Source organism: Pristis pectinata, chromosome 1, assembly GCF_009764475.1.
Source record: "Pristis pectinata isolate sPriPec2 chromosome 1, sPriPec2.1.pri, whole genome shotgun sequence".
Classification (NCBI taxonomy): Eukaryota; Metazoa; Chordata; class Chondrichthyes; order Rhinopristiformes; family Pristidae; genus Pristis; species Pristis pectinata.
This window is the reverse complement of record NC_067405.1, coordinates 87,308,223-87,324,602: the sequence shown is the minus strand read 5'-3', so window position 1 is coordinate 87,324,602 and position 16,380 is coordinate 87,308,223. Positions and strand designations below refer to the sequence as shown.

General features: G+C 41.8%; 1 protein-coding gene across 1 annotated transcript in view; it reads left to right on the top strand.

Moving 5' to 3' along the window:
- Positions 1-7,445: 7,445 nt before the first annotated feature.
- Positions 7,446-16,380, top strand: part of ccdc135 (coiled-coil domain containing 135) — a 69,172-nt gene continuing 60,237 nt past the window's right edge. Inside the window, exons 1-2 of the mRNA XM_052023621.1 lie at positions 7,446-7,479; positions 13,563-13,672. Coding sequence (XP_051879581.1) covers positions 13,569-13,672 — 104 coding nt within the window. The 5' untranslated portion in view covers positions 7,446-7,479; positions 13,563-13,568. The remainder of the gene's footprint in view (positions 7,480-13,562; positions 13,673-16,380) is intronic.

Here is a 16,380-nt window from a genome sequence, read left to right as displayed (position 1 = left end):
AAACAATAAGTGCCTAAAATAACTCACACCTCTCAATCTCTCTTTTCTTCTTGAAGATGCTTATAAGAAAGTACCTCTGTCCTGCAGTGCATTTTCCTGTGTCATTCAGTGTCAAATTTTAATGGGTGGAGGTGAGGAGTTGATGGGCATTTGAGAGGAAACAAGTTACAGTGAAGTAAGAGGGGAATTGGAATCGTTGGGATTGCTCTGAGAGCTGGCATAGACTTGAGGGGCTCAATGTCCTCCTTCTGTGGTTTAAGGAGAAATGAAACCCTTAATCTAACATAGTTGGGCAGGTTCCAGTACAAAATCCACTAGCTATGAACAGATGGGAAAACTTAATCTTCATAGAGATTGAGCAAAAGATATCTACATTGAGGTGGGATTGCAGAATGGGGTGGAGGTAGTTTTCTAGATCAGTATGTTGAGACTGTCCTGTGGAATTGACTACCATGGATCAAATGTTGGTCATCTGTAGCATAGGAACCTCTGGGGTGGAGAAATAATGATATGACAACATCTTATATTGAGTTTGAGAGTGAATTCCAAAAGTAGGATCTTAAACTTGACCAAAGCAGACTATGTAGGTAGGAAGGATGAAGGTTGGTAGATTTGTAAACCACATTAAAACATATGACAGTAGATAGGCAATAGAGAACATGCAAGTAAAATGTTGATAAGTCACAATGGATATACATCGATTTACAGAATAAATGCTCCATGGAAAAAGTGGTACAATTGTGGGATACAAGACAATACTAAAATAAAGGAAGAGGCTTATAATGTTGTCAAAGAACAAAGTGAAATTGAAGACTGAGCACTTTAGATTTCAGCAAAAGGTGACCAAGAAACCTTCTGAAGGAAACTAGAGTACAACATTAAACTTGGAAGAAGCATTAAAGTGGATCGCAAATACTTCTAGAACTATGTAAAGGGAAGAAATTATCAAAGATAAACATGGGTCCATTACAAGGAGACACAGGAGAAATTTTAGTAGGGAATGAGGAAATAAAAAAGACATTATATAATTTGTATGTCTTCATGGTTGAAGTCACACATTTATTTTGAAAATAGTGGGGAACTAAAGATCAAAGTGAGAAAGAATTTGGGAACTGTAAAGAAATAATACCAGAGAAATCATTGAAACTAAAAATCCTCTTGGCCAGCTGCTTATATCCAAGATATACTGAAGGTATACTGGAAGGTTTTATTTAAACTTCGCAGATTTCCCTGAGTCCAGAATGCTACCTCAGATTGGAAGGTGGCAAATGCAACTGAACTAGTTGAGAAAAGCAAGAGAAATTAAACAGGGATTGATGAATCAATGAGTCCAGAATTAGCAGTAGGAAAATACTAGAATCTGTTTTTATAGAGACATTGTAATAAGGCAGTTACAAATCATAATATGTATGAGCAGATTCAATGTGTATTTATATTACCCTACCTTGGAGAAACCTGTTTGAGTTTTCTGTTTTTATCTAGCAGGGTAGAAAAGGGAAAGATGATTAGATCAGTGAGTTCAGGGCTTCAATCCCTCTACAACTCTGTCCCATATCAGAATGGTCTGACAGCCCTTCATTTCTTTGGGCACAACCAGCTCCCCCTCTACCACCATCCTCGTTTGTCTGGCTGAACTCATTCTCAGGTTGACTGACTTCTTCTTTAACTCCACTCACTTCCTTCATATCAAAGGTGGTTCCACATGGGTCCAAGCTACAATTGGCCCTTTGTGGGACGCATGGAACAATTTCCTTCAGACCTACTTAGGCCACTTCCCTTATCTCCTTCTTTTACATTGATAATTGCATTGGTGCTGCTTCCTGCTCTGATGCAGAAGTTTCAACACCTTTGCTGCCAATTTCTATCCTGCTGTTTCATGTGGTTTTTCTCCTCATCTTCTCTTTGCTTTCTCTTCTCTATCTCATTCTAAGGGGATAGATTAGCAAACAATATCCATTACAAGTCCACAGGATCTCTCAGCTATCATGACCACACCTGCTCCCACCCTACTTCCTGGAAGGACTCTTTCTATTCTCCCAGATGTCTCCATCACATCTGATCTGACGAAGCTACCTTCCACAGTAGTACTTCCAAGATGCTTTCCTTTTTTCTTAATGGTAGTTTCTCTTCCACATTGTTGGTTGGACTCTCCCCCATGTCTGTTCTATTTCCCACACCTCTGGTCTCATGCCCTCTCCTTCTACCAGACTAAGGATGAGGTTTCCCTTGTCCTTCCACTCCACCACCCTCCACATTCAAAGGATCGTCCTCCATAATTTCTGACATGCTGTGCAGTGTGGTGCAAACATCAGACACGTCTTCCCCTCCGTTCTCTTTCAGTATTCTGAATGGACCATTACCTCCATGATCTGCAGGTTCATTCCTCCATCTTCACCAATAACTCTCCCCCTGTCACGGCACCTTGCCATGCAATTGCAGGAACAACAATGCCATGACTTTTACCTCTTCTTTTCCCACCATCCGGACGCTCAAAACAGTCCCTTCAGGTGAAGGAAGCAACAATTCTTCCAATTTAATGTTGTGCATTTATTGCTCATGATGTGGTTTCCCAAACATTAGAGTTAACCAAAACACAGATGGGCTGACTGGTTTGCAGAATACCTCTGATCAGTCTGCAAGGGCAACCTCAAGCTTCCAGTTACCTATTACTTTAATTCTCCATCCCACTTTCGTTCTGTAATCTCTGTAGTTGCATTTACACTTATCAATGAAGCCCAGTGAGCAACACCATCTCATCTTCCATGCAGGTTACAGACTCATAGTTGAATTCAACAATTTCAGATAACCAGCCTTGGCCAATCCTGATGAAAGGCCATCAACTTTAACATTAATTCTGTTTCTCTCTCCATAGATGCTGCCTGGCCTGCTGAGTAGATCTAGCGTTCTCTATTTTATTGCAGGTTTCCAGCATTTGCAGTGCTTTGTAGCTGTCAGTTCCAGCAATGTGTTTTTTTCTCTGTCCTCCGTTCTCATTCATCTCCTTCTATTTATGTCTCCTCCAGACAGATCAGTGGTGATTAATGAGCCTTCACCGCCCTCTCTCAACCCACATCAGCAGTACTCATTTCACTCTGTCTACCTTGGTCTTCACCCTGTCACAAGCATTCTCTTTGTTCTCACCTTCCCTCAATCTTCTTGGTAGTTTGATTTTTGAACTCCTCCTCATTCTGATAAAAGCTTATTAACCTGAAATCCATCTCCATGGATGCTGCTTGACCTGCTGGGCTTTTCTAGCATTCTCTATTTTTATTTCAGATCTCATCAGGTTTTATTTTTCCCTTTCTAATACTAGGCTGTGTGCTATAACTACAGCTCTTCTAATCTGCTGTGTGATATAACTCCAGAACAGTTACATGCTGTGTGCTACAGTTCCAGGATTGTTATTGGGCTGTGTGCCATCACTGTAGTACTCTTAGTGTGGTGTAATGCCAGAACTGGAATTATACTATGTGGTAACTCCAGGACCGTAATTGAACTGTGTGCCTGTACTCCAGGGATATTTCTATATTATTTGTTATAACTGGAAGAATGTGTATTTTCTCCTTTATAATCATTTTGATTCAAGGTCCTAATGACAAATGAAAAAGCTGACTGCTATTTCTGGACACATCTACAGCCTTGGATGAAAACCAAGAAAACTAAATGCTGGAAATATGAAACAAAAACAAAAAATGCAGGTTAGGCAGCAAATGTGGAAAGAAAAACAGAATTAACATCTTAGGTCAAAGACCCTCCATCAAAACAAAGAAAGAAGAATCAAGTTAGTTTTAAGTTGCAGAGTGTGTAGGGGAGAGATGGATTGGACAAATGTAATGCCTCCAATAGTGTGAGACCAATGTTGCTGTGCTGATAAGCTGTTGATGAAGCCATTTAGTTGATAGGTTAATGAGGGCCACTAGAGACAGAGAAAACACATAAAATGACATGTAACCGCTGTGAGACATAGGTAAGAGCAGTAGGAAATGCCCTGCGGAACAACGGAGAGAGAAAAACTGATTTAATGACACAAGTGGATAACCTATAGAGGAACAGGTCAGTTCTGCAACAAAAGCAAATGATCTGAAATTGTTTGGTATGATATTGAGTCCAGCAGGCTGGAAATTCCCCACGTGAAAGATGAGGTATGGTTTCTCAAGTTCATATTGGGCCTTGTTAGAACAGAGGAAGCCACAGACTGATGGGTCAGTCCTGGATGGGCTGATGTACAGTTCAAAATCAATAAACAAAGTGGGTTAAATGGAGTTACAGCTGTTGGTTATTCCTGAATTAGCTACTGAGGTTCAGCCATTCCCTGTTAAGTTAGTTAAGACTTACCTGGAACTTCTGTTCTCATTGTTTGGAGAAATGAAGGGTGATATTATCAAAACATAAAAGAGACTTTGAGGGGTTTTTACAGGGTAGGTGTTGAAAGGATGTTTCCCCTCATCACTCATAGAAATTAGAGATGAGGAGGAGTTCCTTTTCTCAGTGTGTCATGAATATTTGAAATTCTCTACCCCAAAGAGCTGTGGAGGCGAGATGATTGAATCAAAAAAGGCCAAGGTAGACATGATTTTGGGCTCTATAGGAAAGCCAAGGGTTATGCAGAAGAGGCTAGAAAGTGGATTTGAGGCCAAGATTACATCAGCCATCTATCCTCCTTCTGCTCCTATTTCTTATGTGCTTGTGTCCAGAACAAGCATTCCTAGTCCTGCAGAATAGATGGGAAAGCATAAGAAAGGTAAGTTTAGTTATTTAATTTAATGTTTTTAATCAATATTTTCATTTGTAAATAATTTTAAAAAATTATTTAAAGCACATTTAATCATTTTAATATCTCTGAATATCAGTGATATTTAGAATGGTTAATCAGAATCAGATTTATTATCACTGACACTTGAAGTGAAATTTGTTGTTTTGCAGCAGCAGTACTGTGCAAGACATAAAATTACTGGAAGTCACAAATATAAATAAATAGTGTAAAAGAGGAATAACGAGGTAGTGTTCATGGGTTCATGGACCGTTCAGAAATCTGATAGTAGAGGGAAAGAAGCTGTTCCTAAATTGTTGAGTGTGGGTCTTCAGGCTCCTGGCAGTAACATGAAGAGGGCATGTCCCGGATAGTGAGGGTCCTTAATGATAGATGCAACCTTCACGAAGCACCGCCTCTTGAAGATGTCCTCGATGGCGTGGAGGGTTGTGCCCACGATGGACCTGGCTGAGTCTACAACCTTCTGTAGCCTCTTTTGATCCTGCACATTGGAGCCTTCATACTAGATGGTGATGCAACCAGTTAGAATGCTCTCCACTGTACATCTGTAAAAATTTGCAAGAATCTTTGCTGACTACCAAATCTCCTCAAACTCCTTATGAAGCAGAGCTGCTGGTATGCCTTCTTTGTGATTGCATCAATGTGTTGGGCCCAGGATAGATACTCTGATATGTTGATGCCCAGGAACTTGAAGCTACTCACCCTTTCCGCCCCTGACCCCTTAATGAGGACTGGTGTATATTCTCCAGACTTCCCCTTCCTGAAGTCCACAATCAATTCCTTGGTCTTGCTGACGTTGAGTGCGAGGTTGTTGTTGCAACACCACTCAACCAGCCGATTTATCTCACTCCTGTACACCTCCTCATCACCATCTGAGATTCTGCCAACAACTGTGGTGTCATCAGCAAATTTATAGATTTGAACTGTACCTAGCCACACAGTCACAAGTGTAGAGAGAGTAGAGCAGTGGGCTAAGCATGCATCCTTGAGGTATGCCTGTGTTGATTGTCAGCGAGGAGGAGATGTTGTTACTGATCCGCACCAACTGTGGTCTCCCAATAAGGAAATCAAACATCCAGTTGCAGAGGCGGGGTACAGAGGTCTAGGTTTTGAAGTTTGTTGGTTAGTACTGAGGGGATGATGGTGTTGAATGCCAAGCTGTAATCGATAAACAGTAGCCTGATGTATGTGTTGTGATTGTCTAGGTGCTCCAAAGCCGAGTGGAGAGCCAGTGAGATTGCATCCGCTGTAGACCTGTTGTGGTGGTAGGCAAATTGCAGTTGGTCCAGATCCTTGCTCAGCCAGGAGTTAATTCTAGCCATGACCACCCTCTCAATGCACTTCACCACAGTAGATGTGAGTGCTACTGGGCGATAGTCGTTGAGGCAGCTCACCATGCTCTTCTTGATGCCCTTTTGAAGCAGGTGGGAACTTCCTACTGCAGCAGTGAGAGGTTGAAGATGTCCTTGAACACTCCAGCCAGTTGGTCGGCAGGTACACCATTGGGGCTTGACGCCTTTTGAGGGTTCACCCTCTTGAAGGTTGTTCTGACATCGGCCCCCGAGATAGAGATCACAGGGTTGCCAGATGCTGTGGGGATTCGCACAAGTGTAGTGTTATTCTCTCTTTCATGTTATTCTATTTTATTCTGTCTTATTTTAGTGTTATTCTGTCTTCCCTCCTGTTAAGGGCTATTAGGTCATGCTGAAAGCTGGAACCTCAGTAGGACACTACCTGATGCCCACTTGCCACCAAGGCCTAACTATATACTGCCAGATTGATCCCAGGTGTGCGGGCGATGGAGGGGGCAAGCTCACTTGGCCCTGCAAATCCAAAGATGGTGAGGGCGGGCAAGCAGATGCATTGGGTGGCAAATCCAGGCACTGGGCCAAATCCAGCTTGTTTGGACGAAACTATTTCTCAACATTTAAGAACTGTTACAATTTGTGCATGTGACTCCAAGAAATTGTTTAACTCTGGAAATTAGAATCCAGTTTGTTTTGCACCTTAAAAGTTCATCCTATGCTGTGTTGCTGGTGAGTGAAATCCAATCAGTCAGATGATATAAAACCTATAAGTAGAATATTGACCACCTCATTCAATTTCCTTTAAAGAAGAGGGACTGTTTGTTACATTCCTTGGATTTTCGGGCTGTAAACTCAGAATGGTTAGGATGGGGGTTTCCCCAGCAAGGAAGACTTCCACAAGACTTTAACAATCTACACATGGTGAATATTCATGCTTTCACTATGAAAAGGGAGTCTGTCATCAATCAGTACACACGCAGTTTACTTCCAAGCCTCTTGCATCGTACTGTGGGCATGTCCAATCCTGCTTCTTCTATGGTAGGTTTGGAAACCCTCAGTGAGTGACTATGTTTGCTCAGGCCTCTGAAATCGGTACACATTTGAAGAAGTGCACTCCAGTTCAGAGCTTGGGTTCCTCTTGCCAGGTTTTCCTGGCACACTGTGTTGGGTTCAATGATTGCGTGGCAGTGCTCAGAATATCTGGGTCAAGGGTCATTCTCCTGCTGGGGCCTGAATCCTGGCATTAGGATGATGAGCAACCACGTTGGCTGCAGCCAGTCACTGTTGGAAGTGAAATTTGGAAATGGTAGCTTACTTAATAATTAATAAAGTTCTTTATTCAAAAATGCTAAGGAATGTGAGACTTGGGAAGATTCAAATTCAACCAGAAAGTAACTGCAGGTATATTTTACTTTTGAATTATTTACTATACCAGCCATTATTTGGGAATCCAGACAATACTCCCTCTAACCCAATGTCCAGATGTTTGATGTACATTGAGAACAGAAGCAGACCTGGAACAGAACCCTGCGGATCACACCTACCCACTTGGCACCTGGTTCAGATGAGGTGATAATGATAGTGATGATGACGATGATGATGATGCATTTGGCATCACTGGGTTTAAATTTTAAAAATATAAGGAAGCTACTCCGCCTACGCATGTTCAATGGTTACGGGATGTTATGTCACATTTGAACCTAGATAAGATTCGCTGTTCAGGTTTTGAATCTAACCTAGACTTTCAAAACCCTGTGGGGAGCCTTTTTGAATTATTTTCAAAATCTCTGATTTGGAGACTAAAACACAGATATTGGCTGAAACTGTTAGGTTTTTTAAGGTTTTTCCTTGCTGTTTCTTCTATCTAACAGCTTCGGGTTTTGGTAGTGGGGGTAGATTTTTTTTTGTAATAAAATATTTCAATTTTTTCTTCCTTTATTAATTAACTACTATATGTGATTATTGATTTAGAGTATTGTAATCCTAAGTACGATTTAACACAATGTATTCAGTGGTATTTTTACTCTCTTTCTTGATGCATGTACTCTGTATTTTTTTCATGGATTTAATAAAAATATTATTGTAAAATAAAAAAAATGTTTAAAATATGTAAAAACATAAAAACATGTTGAATCAATTGGGTCATCCTGGATCCTGGGATACACCTACCCATTCCAAGCAATGAGAAAACACCTTCACCTGCTGCTCTCCTGCTCCTTCTCAGCTGTCCTTATCGTCTCTTTCTCCCACAACCACTCCCCCCCATTCAACACCACGAAGCATTCACTGACTGGCACTTTGTCAACTGCATATTCACTGCATCTCCACCATTAATGGCATCTTGCTAAAGAACTCAGAGATCAGATTTGAAAAGCTCATTATCCTTTTTGAAATCTGTGCTGGCTGCTTCTAATTACCATTACCTAGTTCATCGATTCAACATGCTTTTTATATTTTTATATATTTTTTATTTAAACCCAGTAATGCTAAATGCATCATCATCATCACCACCTCACTTGATTCAGATGCTGAATAGTTATTGATACAAATGTAGTTACTGGCACAATAATCTTACCCTAGCACCCTATGTCACTGACTGTATCTCCACTGATGTAAATCCCGCTCCATCCCGCTTTAACTCTGCAACCCCTCTCCCCCAGCATCCTACATTACTGTCTGTACCTTCAATGGTGTAATCCAACTCCTTCACACTGTCACACAGTAACCCTTCTCCTCAGCACCTATTTTTACTGACAATTTCCACGGATGTTAATCCAGTCCCTTCACACTGTCATTCAGTAACCCTCTCCCCCAGTGCCCAGTGTTACTGACTGTATCTCTGCTGGTGTTAATCCAGCTCCCTCACATTTTTCCTCAGTAACCCCTCTCCCTCAGCCTCCTTTGCTAGAGATTGCTTCACTATGGCTGTTAATCTAGCTCTCTAAAATTGTTGGGTTCATTAAATCATCCCAAATTACCACCAAATTAAAGTCACATCAGGCTACTAAAGATTGCTCTGTGAGCCAGGATAGACTTGATGGGTCGAAATGGCCTCCTTCGACGTTGTAAGGAAATATGTAAAAGTGAATGGTTCTGAGGTGCTGCACTTGCACAGCACTGAGCAGCAGCAAGCTTTGGACCTGCAGGAGGAACGAAGCACTGAGTGTGCATTGTCTGTGGATGATCCCAATAAGAAGGGTGAGGAAGAGGAGAGACAAGGTCATGAGGACAGTGCCTGCTCATGTAAGTGCTGCCCGGGATACCACAGATGCACTTATTAATATAAGTTATAATATATTACACTAGCGCAGACACATCAGAAGCACATGTAACAGCTAATCTTCCTGCTGTAGCTCCCACTATTACTGACCTAACACCAGGTTTGCAAATAACCAACCACTTCACACTGATCCCCTTCAATTTATGCCTGCACATTTATTTTCAGGCAAATTAAAAAACTGGTTTACCATCCAGCACCCAAGACAGATGCAAAATGGTAAAATTATGTGACTTTACTAAAGAAAAGACATTAGGACAGAAGCAAGAGCAGACCATTCAACCCCTCATGCCTGCTCCACATTCAACATGATCATGGGTGTTCTTTTACGTCAGCACCACTTTCCTGCACTATTCCTAAATCCCTTGATTCCTTTAATATCCAAAAATCTATTGATCTCTGTCTTGAATCTACTCAGCAACTGAGCCTCCACAGGCCACGGCGAGGGAATTCCAAAGATTTGCTACCCTCTTGAGTGAAGAAATTTCTTCTTTCAGTCCTGAATGACTGTCCCCTTATTTTGAGACTGTGGTCCCTGGTTCTACACACCCCACTCAGGGAAACATCATCCCTGCATCAGCCCTGTCAAGCTGTGTAAGCATTTTGTATGCTTCAATGAGATCACCCATGATGTTTCTGAACTCGAGAGTCTGCTTAATCTATCCTCAGGGTCAATCCCACCCCATCCCTTCCCATTCCATCTCAGGAATCAACCCGCTGAACTTTAGTTGTACTTTCTCAATTGCAAAAACATCTTCCTGGCAGTGTATTCCCAATTCCAACTATCCCCTGGGCGAAAAGGTTCTTTCTCAGATCCCTTCTAAGTCTCCTCTATCTTACTTTAAATCTATGTCCCTTAGTTTTAAACATTTCTAGTATGCATAAATGTTTCCTACTATCTCTGCCTCTCATAAATTTGTATGCCTCTTGGGTCCCCTTCAGCTTCCCTCATCTGAGAAACCCAGCCTGTCCAGTCTCCCCACATAAATGAAATTCTGTCTCAAGCAACACATGGTAAAGCACTCTTTCAAGTGCAATCATGTCATTCCTATTGTGTTGTGGCCAAAACAGCACATAGTATTCTTACTGTGACCTAACTAATGTTTTAGGTAGCTGTACCATAACCTCCCTGCTTTTATATTCTATGCCCCAGATAATGAAGGCAAGCATCTCCTTTGCCTCCTTTACCACGTTATCAACCTGTGCTGCCACCTTCAGGGATCCTTGGACTTGGACACCAAGGTTCCTCTGTTCCTCAATATTCCTTAGGACCTTACTATTCATTGTGTATATTGTAGCTTCATTAGTCCTTCAAAATGCATCACATGTTTGGTCCAGTTCCATGACTCTCTCATTACTGCAGATTTCCCTTCAAATCATCCTGATTTGGAAATATCAGTTTGTTCCTTTCACAATTGATGCTGCCTGTCCTGCTGAGTAATTTAAGCACTATTTTATCTTCGTTTATCCTCTTCTGTATCTTTGCTTTTCTTATTCCCTTATCTCTTTTTTCCTCTCTTCACCTACTTAAGGTTAATGTCCTGATTCCTAGGATGAGAGGGTCATCCTACCAAGACTGCAATGACACTTGCTAATATATACGTTCAAATTTTCAGCAATGGAGTGGGATTAATATAATTTGAGAGTGGGGAAGGGGAGATGAGTAATTTCATGACGGTGAGAATAACTAGACCATTCAGGGTGCAAAAACTTTGTACTTTTGGGGTAGAGATGGCCTTTATATGGTGGTGTAGGGTAGAAATAGATTTGCGCTTGCTAAACTGGTATCTGGCTGGTAGGATCTGGGAGTAGAACTATTGAGAAAGAAAGAAACTGGAGATTAGAGAGGTTTGAGTGTTAGAAATCCAAGGTGAGGTTGTTGGATAAAATTGTACAAAGCTATGTTTTTGAAAGTACTATTTGTGATTAAGAGCTATGATCAAGTGTAAAATAGTTATGACCTAGTTCAGTTTACCTGTCGGGGAAGCTTTGCACCTCTGCAGTGTTACTTTACCAGTCAGTTGTAACCAGGCTTCCTTTCCCCAAGCCTTGGCAATGGGCTTCCCTCCATGTTCCTCGACTGTCAGGCCTGCTGTGACCAAGAGCAGGAAGCAGCAAAAAGCCACCGAACAGGTAGCGCCTCTCAGTCATGTACAAATGTTTCAAAAGATCTTTCAGTTCAACACAGGGTCACAATTTGTACTTTTCCTTTTCAAACCAAGCCTCTTTTCAACAGAGGAGGCTTAAGAACTACAATTCCCAGAGTGCCATGCTTGTTGCTAGGGTCTGTTGCTGGAAATGTGTTGCTAAGCTGTGGTTGCCCTGTCAACAGAGGCTTCCAGACAGTCCCACAGGCCCTGAGGTGGAAGGAAAGCTCTTACACCCTAAAAGGGACCAAATATTCATACCGTTTAAGAACACACAAAGGTAAAGGATCATTGTTAAACTGTTACTATATATATATTTTATAGAAATAACTACCCGGGCAATAAACAGTTGGCCTTAAAAGTAATTTGATGATGGGGTAATTTGAAAGGTAGGTTAGTGTGAAAGTGCTGATGGTTTTTATTGCTGAGCTGGGTTGGGGACTAGTTTTTACTATTTTGTTTGAAAAGTAGAAAATTAGGATCCCGCAGTGTTGAGATAATCAGTTTTATTGCAAATAAAAAATAGAAAATGCTGGAAACATTCACCAGGTCAGACAGCATCTGTGGAGGAAGAGAGAAAGAGGAATATCAATGTTTTTGATGAAAGGCCCTCGACCTGAAGAATGAGTTTTGTTTCTCTTTTTCCCATAGATGCTGCCTGGCCTGTTGAGTGCTTCTGTCGTTTTCTGTTTTTATTTCTGATTTCCAGCGTCTGATGTTTTATTTTTGCCTTTCAATAAGTTTTATGGATTTTTTTTCTTGAAGGATTAACATTGCTCATAACACTCAAGGAGAATACCCCAGCTTGTTTCTGTATTCTGCTGAGGGAGGTCTTTTATATTTAGCCGGTGTGGGTGGGGGCAGATGGAGACACAGTTTAACATTTGGTGTAAAAGGCATTACAACACTCCTTCAGTTCTCCTTCAGGATGTCAGTCTTACTCCACAGAATGATCTGGAAATTATAGGAGACTACTATATGCCTTTTTGACTGTGGGCTTACTACAATGAGCTGCCATTTTATATATAGGCTGTGGAGCCCATGAAGAAAAGTATTGATGTCTAGAGTAGTGGTCAGGTCTGGAGGGTTGGGGGGAGAGGGCTGATCAGATTTTGAAGGGGCAGTGTGGGGTTGTGGGTTTCTGCATTGAGTGAGACCTGGGTTTGGTGGTGGGGGGGGGGGGGGTCAGGGTGTTGCTTTGAAGGCCATTCTAATCATGGGAGTAGTGTTGCTACTTCAGAGGCCCTGGTAGGTCTTGGAGGTCATCTGCCTGGAGATTGGTGCCTTGTTAGGAGTGGGTAGAGGCTGGAGAACAGGGCTTCTACTGGAGGGTTCAAAGGGTTGGAGATTCAGCAATTGGCGGAGGTAGGTCGGGATGTCCATGGGGTGGACATTTCGGGTCAACCGTGAATTGACACCAGGAGTGATCAGTGGGGGGGTGGGGGTTGGGGGGTGCAATTCAGGGAGCTGACTATCCTGGAAGTATCCTGACTGGTTGCATCATAGTCTGGTACGGCAATTTGAATGCACAGGAACATAACAAGCTGCAGAGAGAATATACTCCAAGAATAGGGTTAGGGAGCAATGTGGGATGTTGACCCAGGAGGCTGAGGAAATGGTCATCGTTGCTAGAACAATGTAAATTAGGATGTAAACAGTGTAAATCATGACAGAGATCCTGTGCCTGATATGGGGAAATGAAATCTCCTGAAAAAAATTGGAGCTATTGCTAGAACTGTGACAAATGATGGAATTATTTTCAGTTTTGAAAGTTTGGAACAGGATAGATGGAAACTGCCTTTTTTTCCAGTATATTAGAGCAGCACAGGGCTTTCAGAGGGTTGTAGGGCTAGAAATGTTTTCAGAAATAGTGCAGGACATAACACTGACATGAGAGTGAGGTAGAATTTCTCCTTAGTACTTGTGAGGAAAACTTAACCAATTTGTAAATAATGACATTATACTATGGCACAATCTACATCAGGAATTGAGAAATTGTAAAAACTACTCAACATTGGGTCTGACTATCCTGCAGTAACTTTTGCTGGCTTCTTCTTTAGAGAATAATGGATGTGCTGGAGGAATCGGAGAAAGAGGGAGAGCATAAAGAAAATGAATCAGAGATCAATAAGGGGAGAAACATATCATTTATTGCTAAAGCAGACCAGCTGTAAGTAATGTTTGCTTTTATTTAATAACTCTGAGTACGTGTTTGGAATACGTAATACCCAGAACATAAATAGCCAGCACAGGAGCTGTGTAAAAGAAAATTAGAGAAGAAATATAAAGTAGGGAAGGTAAAATGGAATGATGGGCCTGTCAGAAGCATCTTATTAAGATATCAATGAGGATATTGTATGGAATGTTGGTTCCACAGGGAAGTTATTGAGCTTCCCTTATTTCCTCATCATATCGAAAATTCCCCATGTTTAACCTCAGTTAAATAATATGCACCTGAAAGAAAAACACAGGTAAAGCCAGTGCAGAGAAAAATGTTCCTGGATCCAGAGTGTGGACCCTGACCCTAACCCTAATGCATAGAAACAGGTTATTGATCTCTCTTCCCACCTCACCCCGTCATATAAAATTTTTCCCCTTAATTTTACTCTATCAAGGCTTTTTGTTATTTAGAAACCTCTATTTGGTTGTTCCTTGGCATCTTCTTTCAACAAAGAGTTGCTGGTTGCTTGTCCATTTCTAATAGAGATAGCCTCACACCTTTGATAAACTCAGTTTGTGGTTCTTTTTGCACTACCTCGATATCCTTTTGCACTAAGTCCTCATTATTCGTGAAGTATGGGAGCATGGACTTCCCACAGACAACAGAAGCGCAGACACCACCAAGCCAAGTTGAAACCTACAAGAGCTACAAATCCTGGTTCAGGCTGCACACCTGCACAACACTCCAGACCCCTGCTCCAGCCACACACCTGATTCACACTTTGACCTCCAACTCTGACCCCACACAGCCCACTCTTCAGACGCAGTTCTAGCTGCACACCCATTCAACACTCCAGACCCTGGCTCCAGCCACATGCCTGATTCACACTCCAGACCCCAACTCTGACCACATATCCAGTCCACACTCCGGACCCCAGCTCTGACCACACACCCAGCTCACGCTCCAGACCCCAGCTCTGACTACATACCCAGTCCACACTCCAGACCTGGTGCCATGTGCACACCTGATCCACCCTCCATGTTATACTCTACCCTCACTCCCCTGTTCAGATGAATTAACATTGATTTCTTTATTTCTAATTATCTTACAGTCTTTTCAGAGATAAGGTTACACTTCCTCCTTCCATCCTCTGTTAAGTGGACTTTAACAATAAAAGCCATGTCTTTAATTCCTAATTTTGATGAAAGAAGAGACCCATGACCTCAAAATAAAACCAGAAACTCCTGGAAATATTCAGCAGGTCAGATGGGTTGAAGACATGAAACGTTAATTCAGATTTCCAGCATCCATAATGTTTTCTACTCTTAACCCTAACCTGCCTTTTCTGTTATGGGAATGCCAGAGGTCTAGCCATGTGTTTCCTCTTTTCTTTTTCATTCCATCTCCTTTTAATTTGTTTACCATCATCTCCATTTTCACTTATCTTTCTAAAGTGTTAACTTATAGGCAAGTAATAGCTTGTCGAGGGTGCTCAACAAGGATGACGTTCCAAGAAGCAGTGGTGATAGATACGGTCTATATTCCTTGGAATTTAGAAGAATGAATGGATTGCCAGTTGAAGAGCATATGAGAGGACATTAACCCTCTCCATTCACTGGGAGATTACTATGGTTCATTCTCTCGCAGAAAAGTTCAGCAGGTAGAGTGGGTACATTGAGTTGTGAGGATTAGGCTTGCCCGTGATGCCTTGATGCCTCTGACTGAACTCACATCACTTTATGGGGGCTGCACATCATCTTTAGGATGTACTATTACTGAAAGGGATTCCACTCCTTCAATGTCCAATTCGTTTATGATCATTACTTCATATCAATGTGTCAATGCCTAATATTCTAGCAACAATCATTATGCCTTAATTCTGCCACTGTTCACTATACCATAGGTATTTGAACTATCACAACAAACCAAGTATAGGTAATTGATGTCGAGGCAATACACTGATAGGGTCCTTGATAGTGAACTCTGCCCAATACATCACAGGCATATCCTTCCCCACCATCGGTAGTATCTATAGGAGGTGCTGCCTCAGGAAGGCAACATGCATCATCAAAGATCGCCACTATCTGGGCCATGCCATTTTCTTGTAGCTACCATCAGGCAAAAGCCTGAAGTCCCACACCATCAGGTTCAAGAATAGCTACCTCCCTTCGACCACCTGGAACGAACCGGCACAAGATCACTAGAGTTAGCAACACTATGACCACTTTGATCACTTTGCACTAAGATGGACTTTGTTTCTTTTGTTCTACTTGTGTTCTTTCTTGTAAAAATTGTATTTATTTTATGTCTAATTTATGTTTTTCTTGTGAATGTTGCTTATATGACGCTATGTGTGCATCTGTGCATACGTATACTGGTGCACATGACAATGAACTCAACTTTGACTTTGACTTTTGACTTTGACACGAGACACCTGGATAAGATAGATATGAGTACCTTCCTGACACGTACATTCAGTCTTTGTCATAGTGTGGTGAGTACTGCAAAACTGGAAGAGGAGCAGGAGGAAAAGAAAGAAAGAGAAAGGGTGGCACAATGGTACAGCTACTAGAGTCCCTGCCTCACAACACCAGAGATTAGCGTTCAATCCTGATCTCCGCTGCTGTCTGTTTGGAGTTTGCACGCTCTCCTAGTGACCACATGGGTTTCATCTGGGGCTCCAGTTCCCTCCCATATCCCAAAGGTGTGCAGGTTGG